Source organism: Sardina pilchardus, chromosome 3, assembly GCF_963854185.1.
Source record: "Sardina pilchardus chromosome 3, fSarPil1.1, whole genome shotgun sequence".
Lineage (NCBI taxonomy): Eukaryota > Metazoa > Chordata > Actinopteri > Clupeiformes > Clupeidae > Sardina > Sardina pilchardus.
In genome coordinates this window covers 13,243,548-13,269,035 of record NC_084996.1, presented here as the reverse complement: position 1 = coordinate 13,269,035, position 25,488 = coordinate 13,243,548, and the positions used below count along the sequence as shown (strand labels likewise).

The window sequence follows — 25,488 nt, the reverse complement described above, 5'->3', positions numbered from 1 at the left end:
CACACACACACACACACACACACACATGCACACACACACACATGCACACACACACACACGCACATGCAAACACATGCAAACACACACACACGCACATGCAAACACACACACACACGCACACACACACACACACACACACACACACACACACACACACACACACACACACACACACACACACACACACACACACACACACACACACACACACACACACACACACACACACACACACACACACACACACACATATAAGTTTCTTACTATTTATTTACGGTAATTTCCCGACTATTAGCCGTGGCTTATACATTGATTTTGCTAAATTTCTTCAGCGATGAGCTTAATACACGGGGGCAATTAATATGGTATTAATATGGTTTTGTTTCTTTTAACTTGCCTAAAACACTGTCCTGCGGCTTATACACAATGCGTCTTATATATATACGGGAAAATGACTGTATATACGGGAAATGACTGTATTTCTGACATAAGTGTACATTTTATGAGGGGGAAACATAGCTCCGATGCACCAGGTTCTCATCTCACCTTGTGCAGACTGCGGCACTCGAGCAGAGCTGTGAGCCGGTGCAGGTTAAACTCAGTGGTGTTGAGCAGACGCTGGATGCCCAGCAAGTCCCTCTGTAGTCACACACAGGGCACCAGAGGAAAAGACATGAAGATGGAGAGGCAGATAGAGACAGCACAGAGAGAGAGAGCGAAGGAAAGAGAGAGAGAGGGAGAGAGGGAGAGAGAGGGAGATAGAGAGAGAGAGAGAGAGAAAGAGAGGAAGGGAGAGAGAGATGGGGGGGGGGGGATGTATGACAATGAAACAAAGACAATTCAGATGGGGGAGAGGAGAAGCAGTAAAACACAACAGCAGAGCTAAAGAGAGGCCACACAACTCAATTATGCAGCAATGAGGCCGGCCCTGAGCTGAGTGCACACGGAGACACACTGAGCGTGCACTATGTCTCGCCCCCACTGGGCCTCATGGTGGGGGGGCCGCGGAGGGAGGGAGGCCGGCCGGCACCGCTAAAGAATGTGCTTAGATCAGACCCACTGAGATTAGCATTGTCTCGTGAGCCTCTGGCACGCTAGCCCTGTGCTACTGCCCTGTGCTGTCCTGTGCTGTCGCTCACCTCGGCCGTGGGGAAGATGGACAGCGAGAACTGCAGCAGGCCCTGCACCTGGATCTGCATCGTGGTCAGAGATCTCTGGAAGGTGGTCAGAGACTGCAAGACACGAATGAGCACACACACACACACACAAACACGCACACACACACACACACACACACACACACACACACACACAAACATGCATGCATGCACACACACGTGCACACACAATAAAATCATTAACGTACATTACCATGCAATAAACCCACAATAGAAACATGACTCTACATTAACCTCCAATAAACGCACAATAAAAACATGACCCTACATTATCCTCCAATAAACGCACAATAAAAACATTAACTATATGACCCTACAATCTGTAAGCAAACCACAATATGAACAGTAGGTCAGATGAGCTCAAATCTGGCACACCACTAAAGACATATACATTTCCATCCGAGAGAGCAGATTAATCAAACAAGTTAAAGCTGCTAATGGATGTGGATTTCATCCATAAGTGTAGCTTTTAGTGATTTAGGCTTAAGCATGTGCCAGCAGGAATGTTTACTTAATGTTGGAAAAACAACTCCCCCCCATTAATTCCTATCTTTTTAAGTAAAAAAAAAAAAAATCTGCAGATTTATAAATAATTTGTATAAGAAGGCCTGGAGGCAGTGTGGAGAAGCCAGACACAGCTAATTAACACGGAGCTGGAGACAAAAGCGATTTACTTTGATCAACGTTGATTTTCCTATCGCCATTATGTAATTAAATTAGGTCCCACTGAGCTATGGAGCCATTATAATGGATTTTACACGGATCCTGTCTCTCAGTGAACCAGCGCAATGATTTTATTAGTCCTTAATGACTTGTATCGTGCTACTGGCATAGAGTCAAAGGACAAGGGGATGAAGGGGACAGTACTGTACCTGCTGGAAAGGGTTGGCGAGACTCGCCGAACAGTACAGGTAGTAATGGACTATGTCTGTAAAAAAATAACAATGAGAAAAAACATCAAAAATGCATTTGATAGAACTAAATTAAAGTCACAATATTCATAAAACACATTTCAACAGCTTTATCAGAATAATTAAAATGCCAGGGCTTTCTCAACAACTTTACCCTACTCACTGAAATAAATGATTGCATTGGGATTGTTTCGGAAAAGTCACTTGCCTGCACTGATGAAGTCTCTGGTTTGGTTCACAATGAACTTGTCTGGAGACACACAGAAGTCACTGGTCCCCTGTGGAGCAGTTCAACCATTTAGATCCAAAACATTCTATCTGAATTTAGTTTGGAATAGATGGAAACAGTGAGACTCACAAAGTTCTAAAAGTCTATTGCAATGGCGTGTTAACAAAGTATCTGAAAGGACCAATGGAAGAGAGCGAAAGAGAGCGTGAGAGAGAGAGAGCAAGAGGAAGAGAAAAAACAAATTACCCCAGAGATAGAAAAAGGGAGAAAGGGAGAAGACAAGGGTCAAGAGGCAGATTTATCAGATCATGAGGAAAATATTAATTGTGCTATTTGTTGGGGACATCAAACACTGGCCAAACCTTTAAATGTTACATTTAAGCACCCATACCCAAGCCCTAGCCAAAATATCCCACCACGGTAGGGTGCACTACAACCATCAATACTTAACAACAACAAAGACTGTGTTGTGTGTGTCTTATTGGCGTTGTAAAGTGGACACCTTCCTTTGTCAACGTTTCACTGAATTAGGCTCACATGACCTGCAGAAGGCTTGTAGTGTCTGGTGCCCCTGGGGCCTAGGCCATTCCCCTCCACACTCAGGATGGGTTAGGAAGTCAAGCCAAATCCACAGACAGCAGATATACCTCAAGATATATCAAAGCATGTGACTTCCCCAGAACGACCGTAACCGACCAACCACGTTCTTCTGCCGTAGTTATGCCTTATGGGTAGTTCTAGTTCTAAGTATGGCCTGCTCAGCTAATAGTGATTCACTGTTGATATAAGCTCTAGGAGAAATCAAAGTTCAGGTTATCTCGCAAAGTTTGTGAAAGTATGCTAGCGTGCCAACTTCCAGAACTATTTGCGCCAACAGGCAACTGCACGTCAGGTTAATGTTTCTCCCCTCAGATTAATGTCTCCAAGTAGCATGTGAACGCCTTCCGCCTTTCCCACATCTCGTATCCCCTTTAATCTTTTCAGACCACAGATGACCTGTACATCTTGTTCATCCATGGTAATTTAAACCGTGCTGAGTTTTCTGAAGCAATCCTACTGACCCCTTTTCAAGACGAAGGAGGAAAATGGTCATAAATATATGCACAGCATTTCACACATCTTTCTAGACATTCAACAGGGTAGAAAGCATACAGACGTCATGTTTTGCAGCGGAAAGGTGAATTATATCTTCCTTTGCTCTAAATTAGCTTCCGCGAGTAAGTCATTTCCTGGGCCTCAGCGCAGGCCTTACACTGGCATGCAGTCAAACACTGATGCACAATTAAAAAACCCCAGCTGCCAACCCACTCCTACAACAGTCTTATCTGTCAACCTTTGAAAACATCTGACAAGGCAAACTCTGGATTGGAACCAGTTCAATGTGCCTCTTTATTTGCTCATTTCCACTAGGATGTTCCACCATAACGAGAGCCAGCATACGATTGCTGTACAACAAATTGAGTGGTTCCTTCAAAATAGCAGATCTATAATCTTCTATTTTTAATATTAATTCCCTGATAATGTGATTTCATAAAAGAATACATTGCTTCCTCCTTCCCTCTCTCAACAGCATCCATTAAAAGGGAGCGGGATTTCGTTTCACCATGGGGTACATTTATGACAGAGACACCGTTCCCCAAGGACTAGTTTGGGATCAGGACGGAACAGTTGGCAGGACCCTCACTCAGTCCCCACGGCCCTGTTACTCTCGGACCATCAGCGGGGAAGCGGAGGATCACACTGCACAACCTGACTAATCCAATTTGCATGAGGTGACTGACCTCAGTTATTCCCCCTTCATTTACAGGGATTATAACGAGATCAGCAAAAACACCAAGTGACTCTGTCACAATCCCAAAAACCAACCGCATCCGGAAGTCCATGTGTTAGAAAACTTAGCCACACAAAGCGATGACGTCGAGCTAGAGACATCACACTGCCTGAGCAGCACGGAACTCAGCATCAGTCCACAGTCCACGGAACGTGATCCCGCATATCGCCGGACCTGATTCCGGACACGGACTCCATCGCTCACCGGACTCACACGGGCATGGCACGTCTGCCTCATCACACATCTGGCCAGTGATGAAAATTGAACGATAATCCAAAATCCACAATCCATGATGGGGAAGTATAATGATAAAACATCCCCCTTTGCAGCGTACACGGGATGTGCTTTCGTTAAAACCCACAAACACAGAAGGAAACGAGGTTGGGAGCGGCTCAAATACATGTCAGTGGATGGAGGGAGGAAGAGAGAAAACAACAGAAAGAGAGGAAGAGAGACAGACAGAGACAGAAAGATAGATTGGCTGGCTTAGCTACTGATGCGACGGTAGCCTTGTTTACATCAACAAGCCTACAATAAGCCTAAGGGGTCACTCTACCTAAGTGACCCCTGCCTCTTTAATCTGTTTCGCAACGCCTGCTAGCTAGCTAGCAGTCGATAACTCAGAATATTAATGCAAGTGAGGGGCGGCCTGAACGCTAGCCAGGGGTAGCTTCCGGTTGTGCTCAGATTAGGACTCAATGTGCCATGGCACTTTCCAAGCTTAGTGATGTGTTCATGCCATTGCATCTGTGCTACTGTGTTCACTGTCTATGTGTTCAACACACAAGCATGCTGTAGGCTGCATGTGAAGGGTGTGTGCTGTAAGCAAGTAAGTGAGTAAGAAGGATGTGTGCTGTAACTTACCACTGCTGTGGCAGTGCCTGCTCCCAGGGATACCCAGCTGAGGATCAACGTCAGCACCCCAAACACCATGATCCTGAAGACACACATGAACACACTTAATGTAGACATCTTTTTTTCTTTTTCACAGCTTATGGAAGCATAAAAATTACATACTGTATCATGTTTATACGCTGTATGTATATAGTACTATTTGTATGTATACTGTAGGCCTACGTTTTTTTTTACAATTCCAAAATATTTTATTAGTACACCTTTTTGTACATGTTACAACTATGAACAAGTAGTTCCCCCCCAAAAAAACAATGTTCACACACTACCCAAAATAACCCACTTCCTCCTTCTGTGGTAATGTACAGAGATAGCACACAAACAAGACAGCACAGGAACACAAATGCAGTCACTCACATACACACACACACACACACACACACACACACACACACACACACACACACACACACACACACACACACACACACACACACACACACACACACACACACACACACACACACACACACACACACACACACACACACACACACACACACACACACACACACACACAGAACCAGCTGACAGAACTATTGGTCTAAATTAAAGAGGAAGAGGAGAGGAGAGAGAGAGAAAGAGAGAGAGAGTGGAGAAAGAGAGAGAAAATGACCCTCTGATGGATACATAAAGGCTGCCAACATTTTCTCCACCTAACTCACTCAGAGGCTTGATGGTCTTAAAAGCACCAATAAAATAGATTGGAAGTACTTAATAATTTGTTAGGAGAACACACACACACACACACACACACACACACACACACACACACACACACACACACACACACACACACACACACATACACACACACACACACACACACACACACACACACACACACACACACACACGCGCGCGCGCGCGCGCACACACACGCACACACGCACACACGCACGCACGCACGCACGCACGCACGCACACACGCGCACACACACACATCCTGGCAAAGAGATCGATAGACATTAGTGTGGCGAGGCGGGGAAGAGATCTTGAGATTCCTCTGGTAACCTAAGCAGAAATCCTGCTGAATATGTGAGACAAGCCTGCTGGAAGTGCACCGTATGTCAGTGTCATCCCATAAACACCCAATAATCTGAGAATTAACTACTGCTATCCAAACAAACACCTCATGAATTCAAAACAATTACATACAAACAGCAGGGTTCACATAGAGCAGGCCATGTGAATACTGCCCTCAGAGTGCTCATTAGAGTACGTATCAATAAATATATGTGTAGAATAAATGTACATCCCACATGACACATGTCCTTTAATTCACCACAGGGTTTGGCTATATAGGAGAATTCCATAGGAGAATTCAAATGTATTGATCAACTGATTGAAGGGAGTTAATGATGAGTGCCATCATTTCCATGCATTTGCCTTCTCCCAGCATCTCCAACAGTCTACCCACTAGGCCCACACCTAGTGGGGCAAGTTAATGGATGACTGAGTGGTGGAGGAGTAAGGGGATACATCAGTTAGGGGCCCCATGGGGATGGAAGCATGTGCCATTTAAAATGGCACAAACCTACAGGATCCAGATCCAACACTTGGTGAGATGATGTTCACATTTCATGGTACGTATGCATGCATTCTTACCAAGAAATACTTTGCCCTGGTGCTACATGTGTCTCTACATATAAGTCCTGTTGGAAAAGCTTGACGGGAATGCTAGCCTCCAGACTGACCTCAAAGAGGGAGAGGAAGAAGGGTGGACTTACGAAATGAGTAGCCATCTTGAGTGCTTGGCCAGTCCAACACACGCTGCGAGGCAAATGACCAGGTCCAGGATGAGCAGAAGCAGGTATGTGAGCCATCTAGGAGTAGAAAGAGGAATGCACGTTTAAAAATAATAAATCATAAAACATACATAATTATTAATGCACTACATTTGCTACACTCCATGACAATGGAATCCATAGGATGCACATTTGTAAAGTCTGACAGTTACCGCACATCTTTATTTTTCCTTGCGGCAGTCACTTCCCACACCATTAATAATTAAATGGAAGCAATCTATAGATATTCATTTTTCATGGATAAAAGTCTGTGGTAAGCCGTTTCTTCTGTGGTAAGCTGTTTCTATGGCACCATTGTGAGAGAAATGTTCTCTTCAAACTGCAGGGGACTAAGGATCAAGTTGGCAAAACTGGACTGAATCATTCAATCAAAAATAAAAAATAAACCTCAAACGGTACTTCTGATATAGTAATCAAGACCAAAGCTGTATCTTGCAGTTAATATGAAAGATGCAACATGATCTTTAATGCACACAGCAAACACAGACAATGAGATTAGTAACCCTACACTACATGGAGCCGGCATGCCTGCACATCTCCACACAGACATGTCTGAGAGATGAATGTGTGTCTGTGTGTGTGTGTGTATGTGTCTGTGTGTGTGAAAGAGAGAGAGAGAGAGAGTGAATGAGTGTGTGTGTGTGTGTGTCTGTGTTAAAAATGGAAAGCAAGACAGCTCTGTGGCCAGCGATTAGATTGGGTCTCTGACTAATGCATGCCGAGGAAGGGAAGAGAGGAAAAGAAGAAGAAGAGGAAGAAGGGCAGGAGACAGTAGTGTGCCTTATCCCATGATGATGATGATGATGGTGATGATGATGCCATGGCCCTTTCAGCTGTCTGAAACACTAGCTCCTCATCAATAGCCCCCATGGCCCACTCCTAACACACTGGCCTACAAAATGGAAATTCAATCTACACGGAGGATGCGCATGTCAAGATCTGGACGCTTAATGGCTCTGAGGCCCGAGAGGCTCGAGAGGCTCGAGAGGCTCGAAGCCGGACAGGCAGTGGACAGAGTGATGACGTGGGGAGTTCAGTGCTTCAAGTAGGTCAGTCTTCAGTCCGCCCCTCTGAACTACTCTACCTATTTATGCAGGTCCCTTGCTACAGGTGTATAGAATCAAGCACCTAGTTTATGAATGCAGACTGCATGGTGCTTGGTTTTATACATATAGCAAGAGACCTAAAACCCAAGAATACAGGACTTATTAAAGTGAGGTAAATATACTGTATACTGTGAGAATAGGACTCCCTTGTTTTGGTGTGAACTAGAAGAATAGGACTCCTTTGTTCTTTTTCTAACAACAACAAAAAAAAGATCCACATATTTTCATCAGCTAGTACAGTAGAGTTTGGACAAAGATAATGAGACCACAAGATTCCTTTTGAGGCTACTTGAAGCCTGTGCCACAGAGCAGTTGTTCTCACAGACAGAGTGCGCCAGCCCAGCTGCAGTGATTGTGTGAGTGCATTCACATCGGAAGCGTGTAGTGCATCCTGTGGAGACCTGTGCACTCATTGAGTGGTTTAAAATTGGAACACTTGGGGGGGGGGAGCGCTCGGTTCCTCGCGCACCTGTAGTACTCCACAAAAGCGGTCTGGTCAGCGATGGCCGCCAAGTCCACCTTGGCTTTGCTGATGTCCGGGAGGTTGATGAGCTGCCTGATGATGTTGTCAGCCATCTGCCGCATGAAGCGAAGCGTCTGGCCGTAATCCCCCCGTGTGGAGAAGATCTCGTCCAGCCTGGACAGGTGCTCCTCCAGTCCCAACTGCATGCTGTTCAAGGAGCCAGTCACCTGGAAGGGGCACAGAAAAGATTTCACCATCCAAAAACAATGAATGGGCGGCTGTGCACGACTCCATTTTGGATTCGCTTTCTACTGGGTAATCAACTTCCTGTTTACGCTATACACAGTAGGCTATGGCAGAAAATGAGAGATTGCTGGCTTGTCAGTTTTATTATAGTCAGCTATTGCTAGTTGAACAACATAGCTAAAGTTATCTAACCAGTTCAGTTACATCAGTTGATTAATTGAGGTTAAGAACATTTTAAACCCTTTTCCTGTTTGCTGGAGGTAGAGGCACATAACATGTTCACAAAGTTGGTCTATATTACCATGACACAAGGCCCTGAAAACAATGAACACAAAAAAGCCATATTTTCCAATGTTTTAATGTAATCAGGAGTCATGCTTAAAGCCTATTAATGTGGTACAGGGATGGATTGGTACGGTCTTGGGTGTGACAGGGATATTAGCTGGTTTATTGACATTAGAATAAGATGATTTTGCTTTTATTTAAACAGACAATGAAACAAACATGAAAATGTCTTGCTGTTGAAAATAAAAAGAGATCAGTAAAACCTCAAGTATCAGTGATATGTCTGCTTCATACAACAACAACTCTACAAATAATTAGTTCAAACTCCCAACAATGTTGAGATACACACACTGAACACTGAACTGTATTAGCAAATACAGCGTGTGGTGTTGTGCCAACCACCATTGTGGAGAACAGCTTTTGCTGCCTGATTGTTCCTCATCCACTGAAGAAACTTTCCAAAGTAAAGCCCCAGACACTAATCCTGAGGCCATGTTAAGCCATACTGGAATCTCATCTACACATCTTTCTGAAGGAAATGGATTAGCGTTGTGAGGTCACTTTCAGTCCTTCAGAGAAATTCGGACCAATCTGAAGAGTTTCTGGAGTTACTTGCAATGATGATACCGAAACGTGACCAATACTATAAGAAGCATCTGTGAGGAAAGCCTGGATTGGAAAAGTCAAGTGTTGCACCCCCTCCTCCTCCTCCCACCACTTCAACCTTCCCACAGTCAAAACAGCAATGATAGACTTCCTGGCCCCCAAATAAATGATTTTCAGTGCTAAAAAGAGCTGGGAAAACAGACAGGATTGACTGACAGAAAAGTTTCATCAACAGTCACTGCAAACCCTCGCTTCCAATTAAATCTATATTCATGAGCTCAGAGTGACAGCTACGGTGGAGCCTGGGGCAGTCTCCCCATGTTGTTTGCTTCCAATTTAATATAAAAACGGAGGGACTTTTTCACCCAGACCTCATCAATTGTATGCCATTCAGAGGAGCCAGTGACATTCTCTCACTTGCAGTAGAGCTGCAACAATGAATTGACTAATCGATTCGTTTTCAACTGTTAAATTAATCAACAACTATTTTGGTTATCGGTTAGTCGGTTTATGCCAATTTTGCCCAGTAAAACACGTCAACAATCTCAAGCTGCCACTTTTTTTTTTTAATAGTTTCACTATTTTCTGGAATTGAATCGATATATTAAAGAGGAACTATGCAGGATTGGCGATTTCATCTTAAGTTTTGGTTTCGTTTTTCATTTTCGCTCGTTTTATGCTTGCATATTTCTCTGCAGAGCTTCCCCGACAGCTTTAGCGTGTATATTTATACATATATAGGCTATATATAAATATATAAATTGTAAGCGTGGTTCTTCTTGTTCTTTATGCGTCTCAGCCTCCCAGATGTAAACAGGGAACGATCGTCTCCTGATCAAACTGCAAGGTTGCAATAGCGGATAGGGACACTGGGGGCGGGAGGAAATATTACTGTTTTCGATAAAACTGGTCAGTCAAGCAAAACAACGTTTCTAAGCGATTTTATGACTATGAAAAAGTTGCATAGGGTCTCTTTAAAGAACTAATCGATTAATCAAGAAAATAACAGCTTAATAGATTAATAGACTATGAAAAGACGTGTTAGTTGCAGCTCTACTGGGCACAAACGCAACATTGCAGACCATCAAGCACCTGCCAAGGCGAGCGGCCTCCAGGAGACATAAACACCCCCCCCCCCCGATGCATGAACAAGTGAGGGACGGGGAGCCATTATAGGAGAAGAGACGCCTGGGAAAGCGAGGTGCAGCTCCCGCCACTCGATGGGCTTCCAACAGAGAAGCAAATGGCCGTGCAGCTTATAAATGAACTGAATCCATCCAGTCCAGGGCCTGGACGCGCGAGCAGTGGAGCTCTGCCAGTTGGCCCTGAAGCGTGCCCCCACAATGCAGTGCCACAGCAGCGACCGGGAAAAAAAAAAAAAAAACACATTCATACCTTGCGCACCACACGCTGTTAGCCAGCTTGTAATTAACACACCGACACTGCTGGCAGGCTGCTGCCCTTGCCTTAGTGGGCCTGTTCAGCCAAAGTAGACGGGATAACAGAATTGGGTCTATATTAGAGAACATGACCTAGCACTGCCCTCACCATTAAGAACATGGTGAGTGCTGTTCTTTTAAAAAAAGGCTCTCATTACATGATGCTCAAGAAATAGTCAAGCGCGCTCGTTGTAAACATTCACGCCCCTAAGCGACGTGTTCCTCATAATTGTTTCTGCTTGCCGTGGTTAACTGAAAGGTCTTCTGAGGATTTGTACTGGGGGGATTTCCATGGTAGAGTGGAGAGGCTGTGACAGAGGCTTTTGCATACCAAATGAACATGACAATATAAACCCACAGAGTGGTAATTCTGTCTCTTCGTCTTAGGCCCCAATGCAGAGGAGACATGTGTGATACTATATGGTGGTCAGGATGGGAGTGGGGAGGGCTGGGCACAGCTGCCTACGCAGAACACACAGAGTCCTCACAAGCCGCTTGGACTCAGTGACTCAAGGATGTATTGTGCCTGAACAGTATAGTACTTGATTGCAAAAGCCTGGTCACGTGCACGCACGCATCCGGCATATGGCAAGAACGAGGTGAAGAATGAGAAGATTGCAGAGAATTGTGTGTCTGTGTGTGTGTGTGTGTGTGTGTATGTGTGTGTGTGTGTGTGTGTGTGTGTGTGTGTGTGTGTGACTGCTGAGAACAAGAGAGGATGAGGGGATAGAGCGAGCCAAACAAGCTATACTAGGGATGGAGGGGGGAGTTTATGTATGTGTGTACATTCCCATGCTTGTGAGTGTGTCTACTGTGAGCGTGTGTGTGTGTGTGTGTGTGTGTGTGATCGTGAGCATGTATGATTGTATGTGTGTGTGTGTGTGTGTGTGTGTGTGTGTCTGTATGATCGTGTGTGTGTGTGTGTGTGTGTGTGTGTGTGTGTGTGTGTATGATCGTGTGTGTGTGTGTGTGTGTGTGTGTGTGTGTGTGTGTGTGTGAATGTGTGTGTGAGAGACTGTGTACATGCGTGTCTGTCACGGCTTTGAACAGAGATACAGATACGAGAGCATAAATCCCCATTAATACAGATGGGGAGTTAATCCCTCGCTTTCTCACTGTGATTAAAGTGCTACCCCGTCAGACGGGAGGCCGCCGCCGCTCGCCACTCTCCTCTCTCCCCGCCGTGGGGATCAGGGCCGCCAGCCTAGAGCTCATGCACTCCAGCCTCCCTCTCCTCCATCACCACCACCACCTCCTCCACCACCTCCACCACCACCGCCTACCTGGCCAGAGCTAGGGGGGCTGCAGTTGAGGAAGTTTAGGTGAGGACACGGACCAGGGTAGTCCAGGGCGCGCACGCGTTCACACCAGCCTCAGCTGCTCCACGGGCAGACATAAGAGGAGACAAAAAGCCCTGCAGCTAGAGCGCCGATCTGGGCGTCCAGCGGCGATCGTTCCAGCCTGAGCCGAGTTTAAAACTGGACATCACAGAGGGGGGTCGTATGGGGATAGTGTGAATAGCATTGCAGATGTGAAGCGCGGTTTGCACTGTGTGCACTGCAAGAGCAAAGCCATTAATGCAGTCACCTCCTTGTCCCCTGATGGTATGGCCATAGAACGGGGGCTACTGAGCGTTGAATAACAACATAACATAAAATAAAAATGTACGCACATAAAAAGCTGGGCAGGTACTCAGAGAAGAAGAGAAACACATCAGGAAAAAATAAAAATCTGCCACAGTAGTGTCCACCACACAGCATTACTTTATTGACCAGAAGTAGGATGTTGACAGGGAGGATCGGTGTGGCCAATTTAGTTTTTCCAGAAGATGGCTGACTATGCTACACCAGCTCTTACCAGACTATCGATGCCACCCACTGTTTGATTGGCATTGTAGAGGGAGTAGGTCAGCTGGTACACCCCGTCGTTGGTTTCGCTGTTTCCATAGAAACCCACCCCAACAGCCGAGCTGAAAAATGAAAGCAAAAAAAAAACAATTTCAGATTCGTTATACAGTAGCATCCAAACACGCATATTAAAAACCAGCACACTTTCAGGACATCTTGGAGGGGAATATTGCAGCATGCTTTGCTCTGACACAATACAAAGGGGTCTTTATTTGCTTACGCATCTCTCAGTCAGTGTGTTTTGTCTACCCCTCTCTTTTCCCCCACCTCTTCTTTCTGTCTCTACTAAGAGTGTATCAATCTCACTATTTTTACACAGATCCCCCCCTTAAATCCATTTGTCCACAAAAGCCTGAGAGTGACAGAAGATGTCAGGCCCTTCGGTCATGAGTTATGGTGCAATTTCATCCTATCGGGGGACTCTGCAGTCTATTTTGTACGGGGGGCCAGAGGCCAGAGCTCAAGGGGCCTTGGCTATTGGGGAGTCCCCCCCCTGGCCACACAAAGGGAGTGTCATCAATCTCTGGCCACTTCCCTTGCCTAACACACTCCGCTGCTGCACAGCAGGGCACCATCGTCCAGCACTCTGATGGACAATAAAAATCCCCCCGTGAGAATAACAGACCGGTGCAGTGGGAGGGATGGAAGTACAGTACTGAAGTACCTCATGGGGGGGGGGCTTTCTTCTCCTCATGTAAACAAAAAAACAGGAAGTGCACTTGTGACCCCGTTATTTGGAACGTTACTGTTTTTATCCTCGTTCACACCATGGATTAGCAACATGTCAGATTTCACACTGTTATCAACAAAGGGCTTCTTTAAACCCGGCGACCGGATCCCAGAAATAGGACATCTCCACAGGAAGACAATAAAACAGAACAGATGGAGTCAGCGCAGCACACAGGCTGTTATTGTTCCCCACAGAGAGTGTGTGCACGAGGGCGTATGTTGTATGTAAGTGCATGTGTGTGGGTGCTTCAGAGTGTGTGTGTGTGTGTGTGTGTGTGTGTGTGTGTGTGTGTGTGGGTGTATTTGATAGTTTGAGTGGTGTTATGGCTGACCAATATCCCTTCAGAACATCCCAGCATTGTCTTCAGTTACCCGGCCACTGGAATACAGCTTCCTTTGCACGTCTTAGTGTGCTTGGTGCATGTCCGTGTGAGCCCGTGCAAGCCTGTGTGTGTATGTGTGTGTGTGTGTGTGTGTGTGTGTGTGTGTGTGTGTGTGTGCGCGCGCATGGCATGCACACTCATGTCCCACTGTGCCTTTGTTCACTGGAGAGGCAGAACTAGACCTTCTCCGCTCTCTCCTCCCTCCGTGTATGCTGTCCAGCACGACAGCAGCTCACTCCGCAGAGCCCACCAGCCGTGATGGATACCAGGTCCGCGATCTGAGCCATTACCTTCGGCTCCCAGAGGCCACTTCCCTTCAGTACGCATTAGCCAGCACATTTAGGATGCCATCCCACAGAGTCACACACACACACACACACACACACACACACACACACACACACACACACACACACACACACACACACACACACACACACACACACACACACACACACACACACACACACACACACACACCTAGGCTCCTCAGTGCAGCAGCAGGATCAGAGCACTCATTGCATTACCTCACACTCAAAGGCTTCTTGCTGCCCATTTACTTGACGAAATCCAATAAGAGAACTAGAGGAAGCCAACAGGACCGATGGCCAACCCAACTGGGACATAAGCCACATGCGCGCACACACACACACACACACACACACACACACACCACACATGACTGGCCTCCAGAGGACAGCGGACATGAAGTGAATTAGACCTTCCTTCTGGGTCATCCTCCAGCTAAAATATTGGCTGCTGTGATTCTGGTTCTTAAGTACCATTTGTAGCAACATCAATGGCGACGTAGGCTGGTTTGGGGATGTAGAGTTGCAACATGGCAGAAGATGTTACCGATACAATTCAGTCACATTTGTTCAGCTCCAACGGATGACGGTTCTTGTGCTTTTGGACTACCACATCAAGTATGAACTTGAGCCTCTCACACTTCTCCTGTGGGTCTACGTGACTTTCTACTGTCCTTGGCAAAATACAGTTGAAGCCTAGGGTGGCTTCATTACCCAGACTTAAAAAAGGAAACCAGAGCGGCATAACAAGCCCCCCCAAACCATCCATCTCAACTAAGAGCCTTAGCATTGCGGCAGCAACTGATCACTGGGAAAATTACGGTCAACAGCCGTCAGCAGTTTCAAATCCGCCCCTTAATGGCTGCCAAGGCTCTTCCAGCGCTAGGAGCTGGGGATCAGCTGCTGCTGCTGGATATCAATTAGAGTGTCTTGACCGTGCAAGAAGCTTTAGCTGCAGCTGAGCCCCCTCCCGTCCCTGATGAGGTCAGTTATACCCTTAATGCTCTGCTCCGAACATGCCCATCGGGAAATGTCCTCTGGAATACAGATTACATGCCAATTTTTGTAATCAGTAACGTAATCCATTGGATTACAACAAATAGTGTAACTTGGTCTGAATGCTTTTGGATCACTTCAAAATAAAAGACTTACAAACAAAAAAACATGGAAGACTGCTTTTGGTCTCACTGGCTTTCAAGGGGCCAGCATAGAGTGGTGTAGCCCCTGGGGACCAAACATGTCAATTCCATGTCAGCCTAGAGGGGGTACATGCCCACCAAGTCTCATGCTCCCCCAGTGTTGTAGTGTCTCGGAAATCTTCAACCAAGAATCGGTGGGAAAATAATAATAAAAAAAACCTTTGACAAACCCTATTAAAAAAGAGAAATGCTTGGCTGCACTTCTCTACAGAGCAGAGGAGAACAGAGAACGTATAAAAGCCACCTAGAACAACATTAAATCGAATTAAAGAAGAGCAAGAAGAGCCAGTCAATAACTCAATAAAGGCCCTCACTTAATTACAAAAAAGACGGAAATAAGGCATCTATTATTAGATTAGCTTTCAAAGACAGACATTTATCTTGAATCACAAAATCTCTGTTTTTTTAATCATTACAATCTGCAAAATTATGGAATATACTTTGATCTCACTTTACTCCCAGAAGCCAACATTTTATGGTATAAAATGACGATAAAACAAAGTATCTGCATCTACATTATTTAATGTCCAATCACCAGCCTTTGCTCATCACTCTTCTATTTAATATCTTCTACCCTTAAGACATCAAGAGAGCTCTGCTGTTCCAAATGCTTCATGTCCACATTACATTATACTCATATTTTAAGCTGAACTGGCAAAGGCAAAGACCAGCGAACACCACAAGAAGCTCCCCAAACACCACTCCCTTAACTACAAGTTGAAGAAATCTCTCCCTAACAACTGGTTAAAACACAAAATGGGCCTACTCTAGTCATTAAACACTCTCTGTATGCCGCAGCAAAATGTACAGAGTACAAACACGAGAGGGTTATGGGTGCTCCCTCGTTAAGTAGCATCATGCCCTAGCACTTACCACTAAAAGAGGCCTTGTGTAAGGGGCTGGAATGTTAACAGCAAAATAACTCAATCAGAGCTCCGCACTTAGATAACTGTCACAAGATTAAGCTGAACCCTTCTCCAATTCAATTAGCCACTTTGCCAAAACCATTTGTTCTCCCTCTATTGGCATTATGAAAACCAAACGATGGAAGCCACAGACCAACCCTTCCCTTCTTCTGCATGACCAGAATGCATCGGATTTCCCAAAACTTCCTAACCAGCACAGACAATGCATTATTCCAATGTCAAGAGGACGGGTGTTTTCAGATGCAGTTCAGAAATAATTTTCGACATTCAAAATTTGATTGAACTCTGCTGATGTAAGCAATTAACATATGAGTTGCTTTACACAAGGAGGAAGTGTGTCGATAAAGTTTTGAGAGAGAAATCAGAGGGGTTATTCCATGTCATGTCAGAAAAGGTTGTTGTTGTACCATCCCAGATTTTGTTCAAACCTTGTCTATATCAAGAATGGGTCCCAAAACCAAGGCCTGTAAAAAAATTTTGTTCAAATCCTATGTCTTCATATTGTTTTCAGCCCATGAAGTTACTTCAGTTTTACAGCCTGAAAATCGCATTGTCTGGTTAGCAATGTTTGTGCATTTATATAATGAAAAGTATTATTCATAGGCAGCCCACTTTGTAGAGTGAAGGGCAAACATGTTCTCAGTATGACTGAACCACTAAAGGTTTGTGTGGCACTCACTGATTTTCTACAAGGCTCAAGATTTGAAAAGAAGTACAAAAAGAGTGACATTGAGGGTAGTCTAAACTTGTTTTGGTAAGCATTTGGTATCTATCATTATTCTTTTCTTCCATATTTTATTCATGTTAATCTCCACATATAGTGGGCTTGAAGATGTTAAGGATTAAACAAGGGGAGGTTGTGTTTTTTGGATTTCAGATTAAAATGGTATGTGGTGCAGTTAGCAGGCACAAATCCATGTGAAAGTAGCTCAGTGCATGGGCATTTAGTGTATAAAGTGCGATGGGCCATGTTGTACCATAGATAAATAAATTGAGTCAAAATCATTTTTTTGCCTCAGGGCCAAATTATAGGGGGTTTACAGTATATAAAAATTCGGAGTGTCTATTTGCACCCCTGGTGCAAATAGCCTAGGCCCCATAGCTGAGCTATTTAAACCCTGTGACGTAACACCAAAAGAAACGGACCATCTTGGCAGGAGATGTCCTATCTAAGTCCTAAATCTAACAATTTAGGTTTATTAAAACAATATTTTAGATGGGAAAGTGGTGCTAAATTTCCACAAAGTTTGCTCAGTGAACGGGTAAAACCGTCCGTTTGTAAGCGAAATCAAGAAATGCGATCTTTTAGTTTGTTTACCGTTACCTAGCAATCACAATTTATATGCAATATCTCCCGCATTGTCTCGACGGGCTGTACCCGTAATTTCCCGACTATTAGCCGCGGCTTATACATTGATTTTGCAAAATTTCTTCAGCTCTGAGGTTTATACAGAGAGACAGTTAATATGGTGTTAACATGGTTTTGTTTCTTTTAACTGGCATGAAACACTGTCCTGCGGCTTATACACAATGTGGCTTATATGCGGGAAATTACTGTAGTGTAGTGGGTATGTGATCGAACTTCGGCCCAGGGATTCAAGGTTTGAATCTCTGCTCAGGTGATGCCTTTTTTTTCACGGTACGAACGACTCTCTCTTTTCTTAGATGACGTTACCTCGCGGCAAATAAGAGTTTGTGCTTTTTGAACCTGTCAAAGATAAACTAGTTTTATTTCAGTTTTGTAAAGTTGAGTAGAAGTCTAAGTCAACAGTGGCAGCGCTGCCTGGAAGACAACTCAGAAAATAACTCTTTGAACTAGCTTGCCTTTGATCAAGCTACCACATGACCACTCATCAGCCTAATATTTGTATAATCACTTCCATATACTGTAAGTTACCCAGACATGGCGAAACAGCTAAAAACTGTATAGCTGGTAAATAGCCTACAGGCCTATTGACAGTGTACATGGATGTTAGACATCGGGTGTAAATAGCATTGTTGATTAGACACACCCGGGTGTAAATAGTAGGCCTATTGTGGATTATTTGCACCCGGGTGTAAATAGTATCGGAGTGTCTATTTGCACCCCTGGTTTTTGCACCCCTGGTGCAAATAGCCTGGACCACATAGCTGAGCTATTAACACCCTGTGACGTAACAACAATAGTATTATTGACTATGGACATCTGGGTGTAAATAGTATTATTGACTATGGACACCTGGGTGTAAATAGCAACAATGGCTATTTGCCCTATGCATGAATAACAGTGTAACAGTGATCGCTATTTACAAATACCGGGTGCAAATAGCATCTGCCACTATAGACACCCCAGGTGTAAATAGTAATGTTCATAATTTGCACCATGGGTGCAAATAGCATCTGCCATACATACAATATTAATGTTTAACGGTCGAATCATACTGAGAACATCTCTGTCTTCCACCCTAGTGGGAGTTTGGGCAGGCTAGGAATAATACTTTTCAAGTTATTAATGTCCACACATGGCCTCAAAGATAAGGCATTACTGAGAGTGTAAAAATCAAGTGTATAGAAAATCAAGGGTGAAAAAAATGTAAAGGAAAAAAAAACCTTTAGAATTTAATATTTTACATGTCTTAGTTTTGGGACCTGAATATAAGATAGACAAATTCTGAGCAAAATCTGAGATGGTGCAGCAACTATTTTCCTGGATTTTGTCTGATTTCACACGGAATGACCCAGAGGGAAAGTAGTCGCACATGCCACTCAAATTGAGTTCAGGTATATATGCCCTCCAATCTTAATCTGCATGGACTTCCAGTAGGTCAAAAACACTGCACTCTGAAAGCAGGGTACTTAGTAACCTCCTTCCAAAGACACGTACTTTCCTACAGAGTACAGACACAAAATCCAGTTTCAGAACCAAGTCATTAGATCAGACTGGATGATAGGCTTTAAAGGTCCTGCACTGATCCACTTGGCTCATTCTACTATTAAGCAAATCCAGTCAAAAATATAAACATCCCTTTATTCTCACTGCTGTCCAAACTGAAATGTAAGACTTGAGGGTCAGTCTGCCATAATTGTCTAAATCCAGTGTCTGTGTGCAGAGAGACGCAACAAGTCTGGGATTACAAAATTGTATTATGTGAGGGGTTTGTGTGCCAGGTAAATCATTTTAAGTTCAAATAAAGGTGAGAATGCCACCTATAGTGTCGCCACCAACGTCACCACCAGTGTCTTTATCTAGTTGACTAACAGCATGAACTAAGAATGTTCCAAATCCTCGGGATTGGCACTTACCAGATGACCAGGCCAGTGATGACCGCTGCCCATGTGACACAGCAGGAGTCTGGCCTCTTGGTCTCCTCCTCCTCCTCCTTCCGACAACAGCATATGCAGCTGAGGTAGACGGCTAGCAGTAGCAGGCTAAGGCCTAGACCCACCGCTGACACACAGGCAAGGAAGATCAACGACTGGGCAGGGGAGAAGAAAAAAAAAAAAGAGTAATTAGAATCACAAAAACAAAAAAGACAGTCAGAGACAGCAAGGGAGAAAACATGAAAGAGAGAGAGAGAGAGAGAGAGAGTAACTGGCCAAGAAAGAAAAGAAAGAAGATAGATAAATAAAAAAAATGGCAGGCCTCACATAAGAGATAGGGACTTTCCATACAATAATGAAACCACACTTCCATACTAAATTCACTAATAAAGAAAAACAAGTTAAGCACATGATTCCTTATGTCCCCAGGAAACCTGCCCTCTATCACAAAAGTAAAACAGTAGCCATGAGACAGGGCCATACTCTTCCATGGCAACCCCCAAGGGCCTGAGGAGAAGAACAGCATCCATCCCAAGCCCTTTGAATTGAGCATCATGTGACACAGCTGGAAAAGGGCAATGACCCTAAGTCTTGTGATCCCTGAGAGAGTGTGGGCCTGGATAAAGAACAGGAGAAGTTGGGGAATGTAAACACTTCAGAAGAGGTAAGCAGAGAGAGAGAGATTTAGTGGATATCCTCTTCTAAACCTTTGCTCTACATAATATGGATCAAACACAGAAACAGGAGCAGGAGGAGGAGGAGGAGGAGGAGGAAGAGGAGGAGGAGGAGGAGGAGGAGGACAACAATGTTACAGAAGACTTCCTAATAGGAGATCTCCTTGGCACAATCCTCACAAAGAAAATAAAGGAACTGAGGAATGCAGAGGTAGTATGGTGTGAGATGCTGTTTTGGTGCAGCTACTAACTTTGACTAAAGCCGTTCAAACTGCACATTACATTGAAGTCATCTCTTAGACTTACACACACACACACGAACTGGTCATATTTTTATATTGTATTTATGTGCAGTGGGTCATTAGCCTGGGAATATCCATACAAACCTTCGGCAAATTAGGATTTGTTCTACAGGTCCGTCTGGCTAAGAGGCCAGTGGAGCATATTTCCAATGCCCCAAAAACACAGGAACGCAAATGCATTTTGCTAATCCGGCATGGACAATTATTTATTTGTAATTAAGTACACAAATGCATTTACAATCTACACTTCTGAAACTATTTGGTCATTTGGTCAGTGAGTTTAATACACCAATTTAAGTGTAATTTCACTAATAGTTCAGCCCCTGCTAGAAGTTGTAAGTCAATGAACCTTTTAGACCCACTTTCAATTGAGAAGTTTCTTTTGAATGTTGACAGTAATCACATCAACCACTTCCAAATAATATCCTTCCTAATATATCTCAATTTCTACAATGCTCGCCAACAAGATTACCCCTGAGGTCATTTAATCATGTGACCATCCCAAAAGCCATATTCACAAAATAAATCTTAATAGACTATTAGGACTGTCTGTTACTTTTGTGATTTCAACCAATATAGTGGTCCTCTTCACCAAGCTCACATTGAAACGAAGTCACACTGTGAAAGCTAATCATTCAGAGGGCCAGACCACCATGTAAACATGGGACTCCATATTGGATGTCCCTCTCACAACAGTAAGGCACTGGTTTTACAACAGATGAAACTGCTATGATCTGATTAATGGGAAAGGAAAGAGGAAACAAAAGTTCTGATACACACAAATGCATCAGAACAAACCAAAAACTGATATTTGGTGACATAGTGGATCTATTTGAATTAAACCATTTGAAAAGCTGCGTTTTGCAAAACATCAGAAGCCTAAAAGAGTGGAAAACACTGGTTTCATCTTTAAAGTGTTGCGGTCTTGTGATATTGCATTGTGTAAAGTCTTTATCAAACTAGAGCTGTCAACTAAATGTAGTGGAGTAGAAAGTACAATTTTCCCCTCTGAAATGTAATCGAGTGGAAATATAAAATACCATAAAATAAATTACTCAAGTAAAATGCAAGAACATCAAAATTATATTTAACTCTAATGCTTAACTAAATCTATGTTGTTACTTTCCACTACTTAAATCATCCATTTTTGAATCACATTAACTAATACACAAGGCAGTAAAGTTCATCAATGATTTGTGAGATGCACTACAGCTATTCCCTCTAAAAGCTTTAGCTTCAGTCAGAATAACTGGATCTTATGTTGGCCAGTATGACAATCTCTTTTGAGCTAATGGCTACAATTAACCACACAATTAATGCTAATGTCTTTATGCATTCAAATATAATAAAAAAAATCCTCTAATTTAATTGAAATCTTTAACAGATATTTTAACTGCCGATGTTCAAGCAAAACACTGGGAAAGTCACAATCTGTAACCAATAAATAAAAAGTCTAACAAAATAGCATGCACTAAAACTCGATCTCAGAAGTACAGCGGAGTAGTTTTATCCCTGTAATGTAAGCGAATGGTTGGTGTCATGTTCCCAGTAGCTGATCAATGTCTGTCAGAAACAGTAACCTGATATCATAAAATGGCCCTGCAGATTCTCGTCTTCATAGACACATCTTTTAGCTATTGACCAGAATTACAAAATAATGCCTTGATGTCATACTGCAGCCACAAGCCACAACTGTGCAGTGTAATAGAGTAAAAGCGATTATGTATCATCATAATGTTCAGTTTTAGTCTTTCAACACAAGACACTGCATTCGATCTATTATACAGTAATGTGAAATGTAGCAATAAAATAGCTCAAACAGGTCGAGCCAAGTTCAACATGAAGTGCACAGCAATTATCATCACTCTCTAGACCTCGGCAATAAAATGTTTCTCCTAGGGTGACAGTCTGTTGCTTTTTAACAAGCTTACATGAAACTCTTCAAGAATGTTGTTTATTCTATGAGGTCCGAACACCTGGGAAAAGGAGCTCGAAGGGACATTCCAACTTCCTGAATTAAGTCAGAACTGGTCATCAGTAGTGTACAGAAAATGTGAAATAGAAGCCAAAATGTTCATGAAATTGTTGCCCGATCATCCACTGCCCTTTAATAATGCTAAGCAATGTTGCTTACAGAGGCTTTAGATACTTTATAGAGGTTTATAACACAATTCACGTCATATACCATTCATCTACGCCATCACCTGAGTGGTCCAGTTCTGAGACATTCTGAAACAGTGCCATGGCCTCTGTGCGAGATCAACTGTGGATCCGATGGCCCATTCATGCCTCAGCCTCGGTGGCGGGTCTGGCTGCAGTAAAGGTCAGTGACATTTTCACTTCCAATCTCATTGGACCATTTTAAAGACCCACTTCCAATTTCCCAGCCTATTAGTTCTCAATTACACATGAAGGGTAATGAAATTCAGCGACAACAGCAGTGGCTCACTGAAGACTTTTACAGGAACTGAGGACAGTATAGCAGGATGGCAGGAAATCATGAGCTGTAACCCACACCATGGTATAATGCAGAGGATGTGAGAAATACAACTTCATAAAGTTTAAATTAACGCAGCTCTTTAAAAAAAAAGGAACTACTTTCCACCGTACATTCCCAGCCACTTTGTGCATGTGTGTTTTGTCTGAACTGGATCCTCTCAGTACTGATGTAGATCGGCCCCACTGTACACTCGTTTCCAAACAGAGCCTCTGCACACCCTGGGAATGTACTCTCTTCAGATTTCACAGACTGGGGGCTTTATTGAGCGCAACAAACAAGCTGGGGGATGGAGAGGGAGAGGGGGAGGCCAGGCCAACTCATCTCAGTTAACATGCCATGCAAGTTCACAGAATATGAAGCTGCAGGAGTGTCTCGTCTCAGTCAGTCACCGTGTGAGCATCATGTCTGCGGGTTACCAATGTCTACGGTTTAAAAAGACACCAACGTTGTGCTTTGTTTTCCCCCTCTCTGCTGACTTTCATTAGTGGGAGAGCCAAAGTTCAACAACACTCTTTGGCTTTGGTCCCTGAAGCAAATGGATTCTCATTTTTCTCAGACCTGCTATTTACAGTCCTAACCTTATCAGTCCATCATACCAACACTGACACGAGGAGCACACACAAGTCAGCATTCCATGCCATATTCTTTGCCTTGTTGAAAACATACTTCTAATCAATTATTATTGAGAATGATACTAAACATCAAAAGACAAGAGTTAAGTTATTCAGGAATGGAGCATATAAAATGGCTGACAGTAGGTACTATAATCATTAAAGTTATATAGAAGGGGGACCACTACATTGCTATTTCATGTTACTTCTATGGAATAAGCAACATTTGTTTTAACAAGTTTTGAAAATGTTCTGTCCTTTTAAATCAAAAGACTACATTTCAACAAAGTAACTCCTGTAGGCTACATGCACTCAAAACACACTTTCTAGGTAGACAGGTGCTTTGACTGAGAGACACTTAAACTGGGACAGAATACCTAAGCATCCATCCCCCATATTAATGAAACTGTAAGCTTTGAGGGCAGAACAGAATCGGATATCAATGCCTGTTAAACCAGCGATACAAATGTTTCATTATGTTAGGGTGAGTTTCAAAATAACTCCTTCAGTCAAGTTTGGACATGATTATATTCATTGCATATCGTTATTATTTCATGTAGTGTAGACGAGTTAATGAATCTCTCCAGATACTGAGATCAATAAACTAAATTTCACGTTAAAATACCGGGTTAACTAGTCTGCAAAATCATTATAACGTTTCAGTAACACTTCTACTTGCACTTTACTTGTCAAGTTTTTGATAGCAGCATGCCTGTCAACTGTCTTTCGAAACTCTTTGGGCACACAACTGACCTGCTGATAGCTTGCTTCCTCCGGTCTGAAAGTGTTGTCAACGGGCTGGAAATTTAAATTAAGATGAGGAAAATTGTGCAGCCAGTAAGTCCACCATGGGGCAATGTAGTCCTGCCGTGCCAAAGCCATCTTAGGCTCGGTGATGTTTAACGCGTTTAAACGACCTGACACTCAATCGTCTGGATGTTATCTCGGCCCCTCTAGTAATAATCCTTCTCCAACAAAACTAACCAGATCGACCTGATACCAAAACCATACGCCAAATGTAAACGCGAAAAGGGAAACACTAGAGAAAAGTATTTCCCCCTCTATTTTGCGCTCAAAGCCAGACATAACAGCACAGTCGATGCATTGGGTCCATGTTTCAAGTTTCACCTACAGGTCGTACGGTAGTAGGGTGACTTTTACGAGACTGGCTCAGACCTTTGAGAGTGCACACTCCTCAAGCGGCTTTTCTCGGGACCGCGCATGATGACTCGGAAGCACGAGATCGAGGGCATGATAGCGTTGGGAAGAGAATTTTGCTCCCATCGTAGGCTACTCAAGGTAAACCAAGTTAAACTGAGCATTTTATTCCTAGTTTCATTTGTATGTCTTGGGTGGCCTCTGCAGAATGCATTTCATTACTGAAATGGCACCTTGAAAGGAGAAATTACCATTCAGATATTCGTGTTTTCACACCTTAATTCATTGGATGTAGTTGGATATAAAGTACACATCATAACCAAGTCCTATATTTTTATGGCACATAATCAGTAATTATGGATGGATTAGGCTGTCAAAGCTCTTTTGTTAACATGACCACTAAGGTCCACAGGTGAGCTACTGATTTTAGTTTAAGGCCCAATATTCGCTCAACTACAGGTCATTCAACTTCATTTA

General features: G+C 43.6%; 1 protein-coding gene across 2 annotated transcripts in view; it reads right to left on the bottom strand.

Moving 5' to 3' along the window:
- The window catches only part of ttyh2l (tweety homolog 2, like), a 31,394-nt gene extending 6,386 nt beyond the window's left edge, over positions 1 to 25,008 (bottom strand). For both annotated transcript variants that reach the window (XM_062531935.1, XM_062531934.1), the window contains exons 1-10: positions 24,607 to 25,008; positions 19,749 to 19,921; positions 12,872 to 12,983; positions 8,445 to 8,665; positions 6,792 to 6,887; positions 5,014 to 5,086; positions 2,298 to 2,367; positions 2,051 to 2,106; positions 1,140 to 1,232; positions 547 to 639 (exon numbers count right to left, since the gene is read on the bottom strand). In XM_062531935.1, coding sequence (XP_062387919.1) covers positions 547 to 639; positions 1,140 to 1,232; positions 2,051 to 2,106; positions 2,298 to 2,367; positions 5,014 to 5,086; positions 6,792 to 6,887; positions 8,445 to 8,665; positions 12,872 to 12,983; positions 19,749 to 19,921; positions 24,607 to 24,735 — 1,116 coding nt within the window. In that variant the 5' untranslated portion in view covers positions 24,736 to 25,008. The remainder of the gene's footprint in view (positions 1 to 546; positions 640 to 1,139; positions 1,233 to 2,050; positions 2,107 to 2,297; positions 2,368 to 5,013; positions 5,087 to 6,791; positions 6,888 to 8,444; positions 8,666 to 12,871; positions 12,984 to 19,748; positions 19,922 to 24,606) is intronic.
- Positions 25,009 to 25,488: the final 480 nt, after the last annotated feature.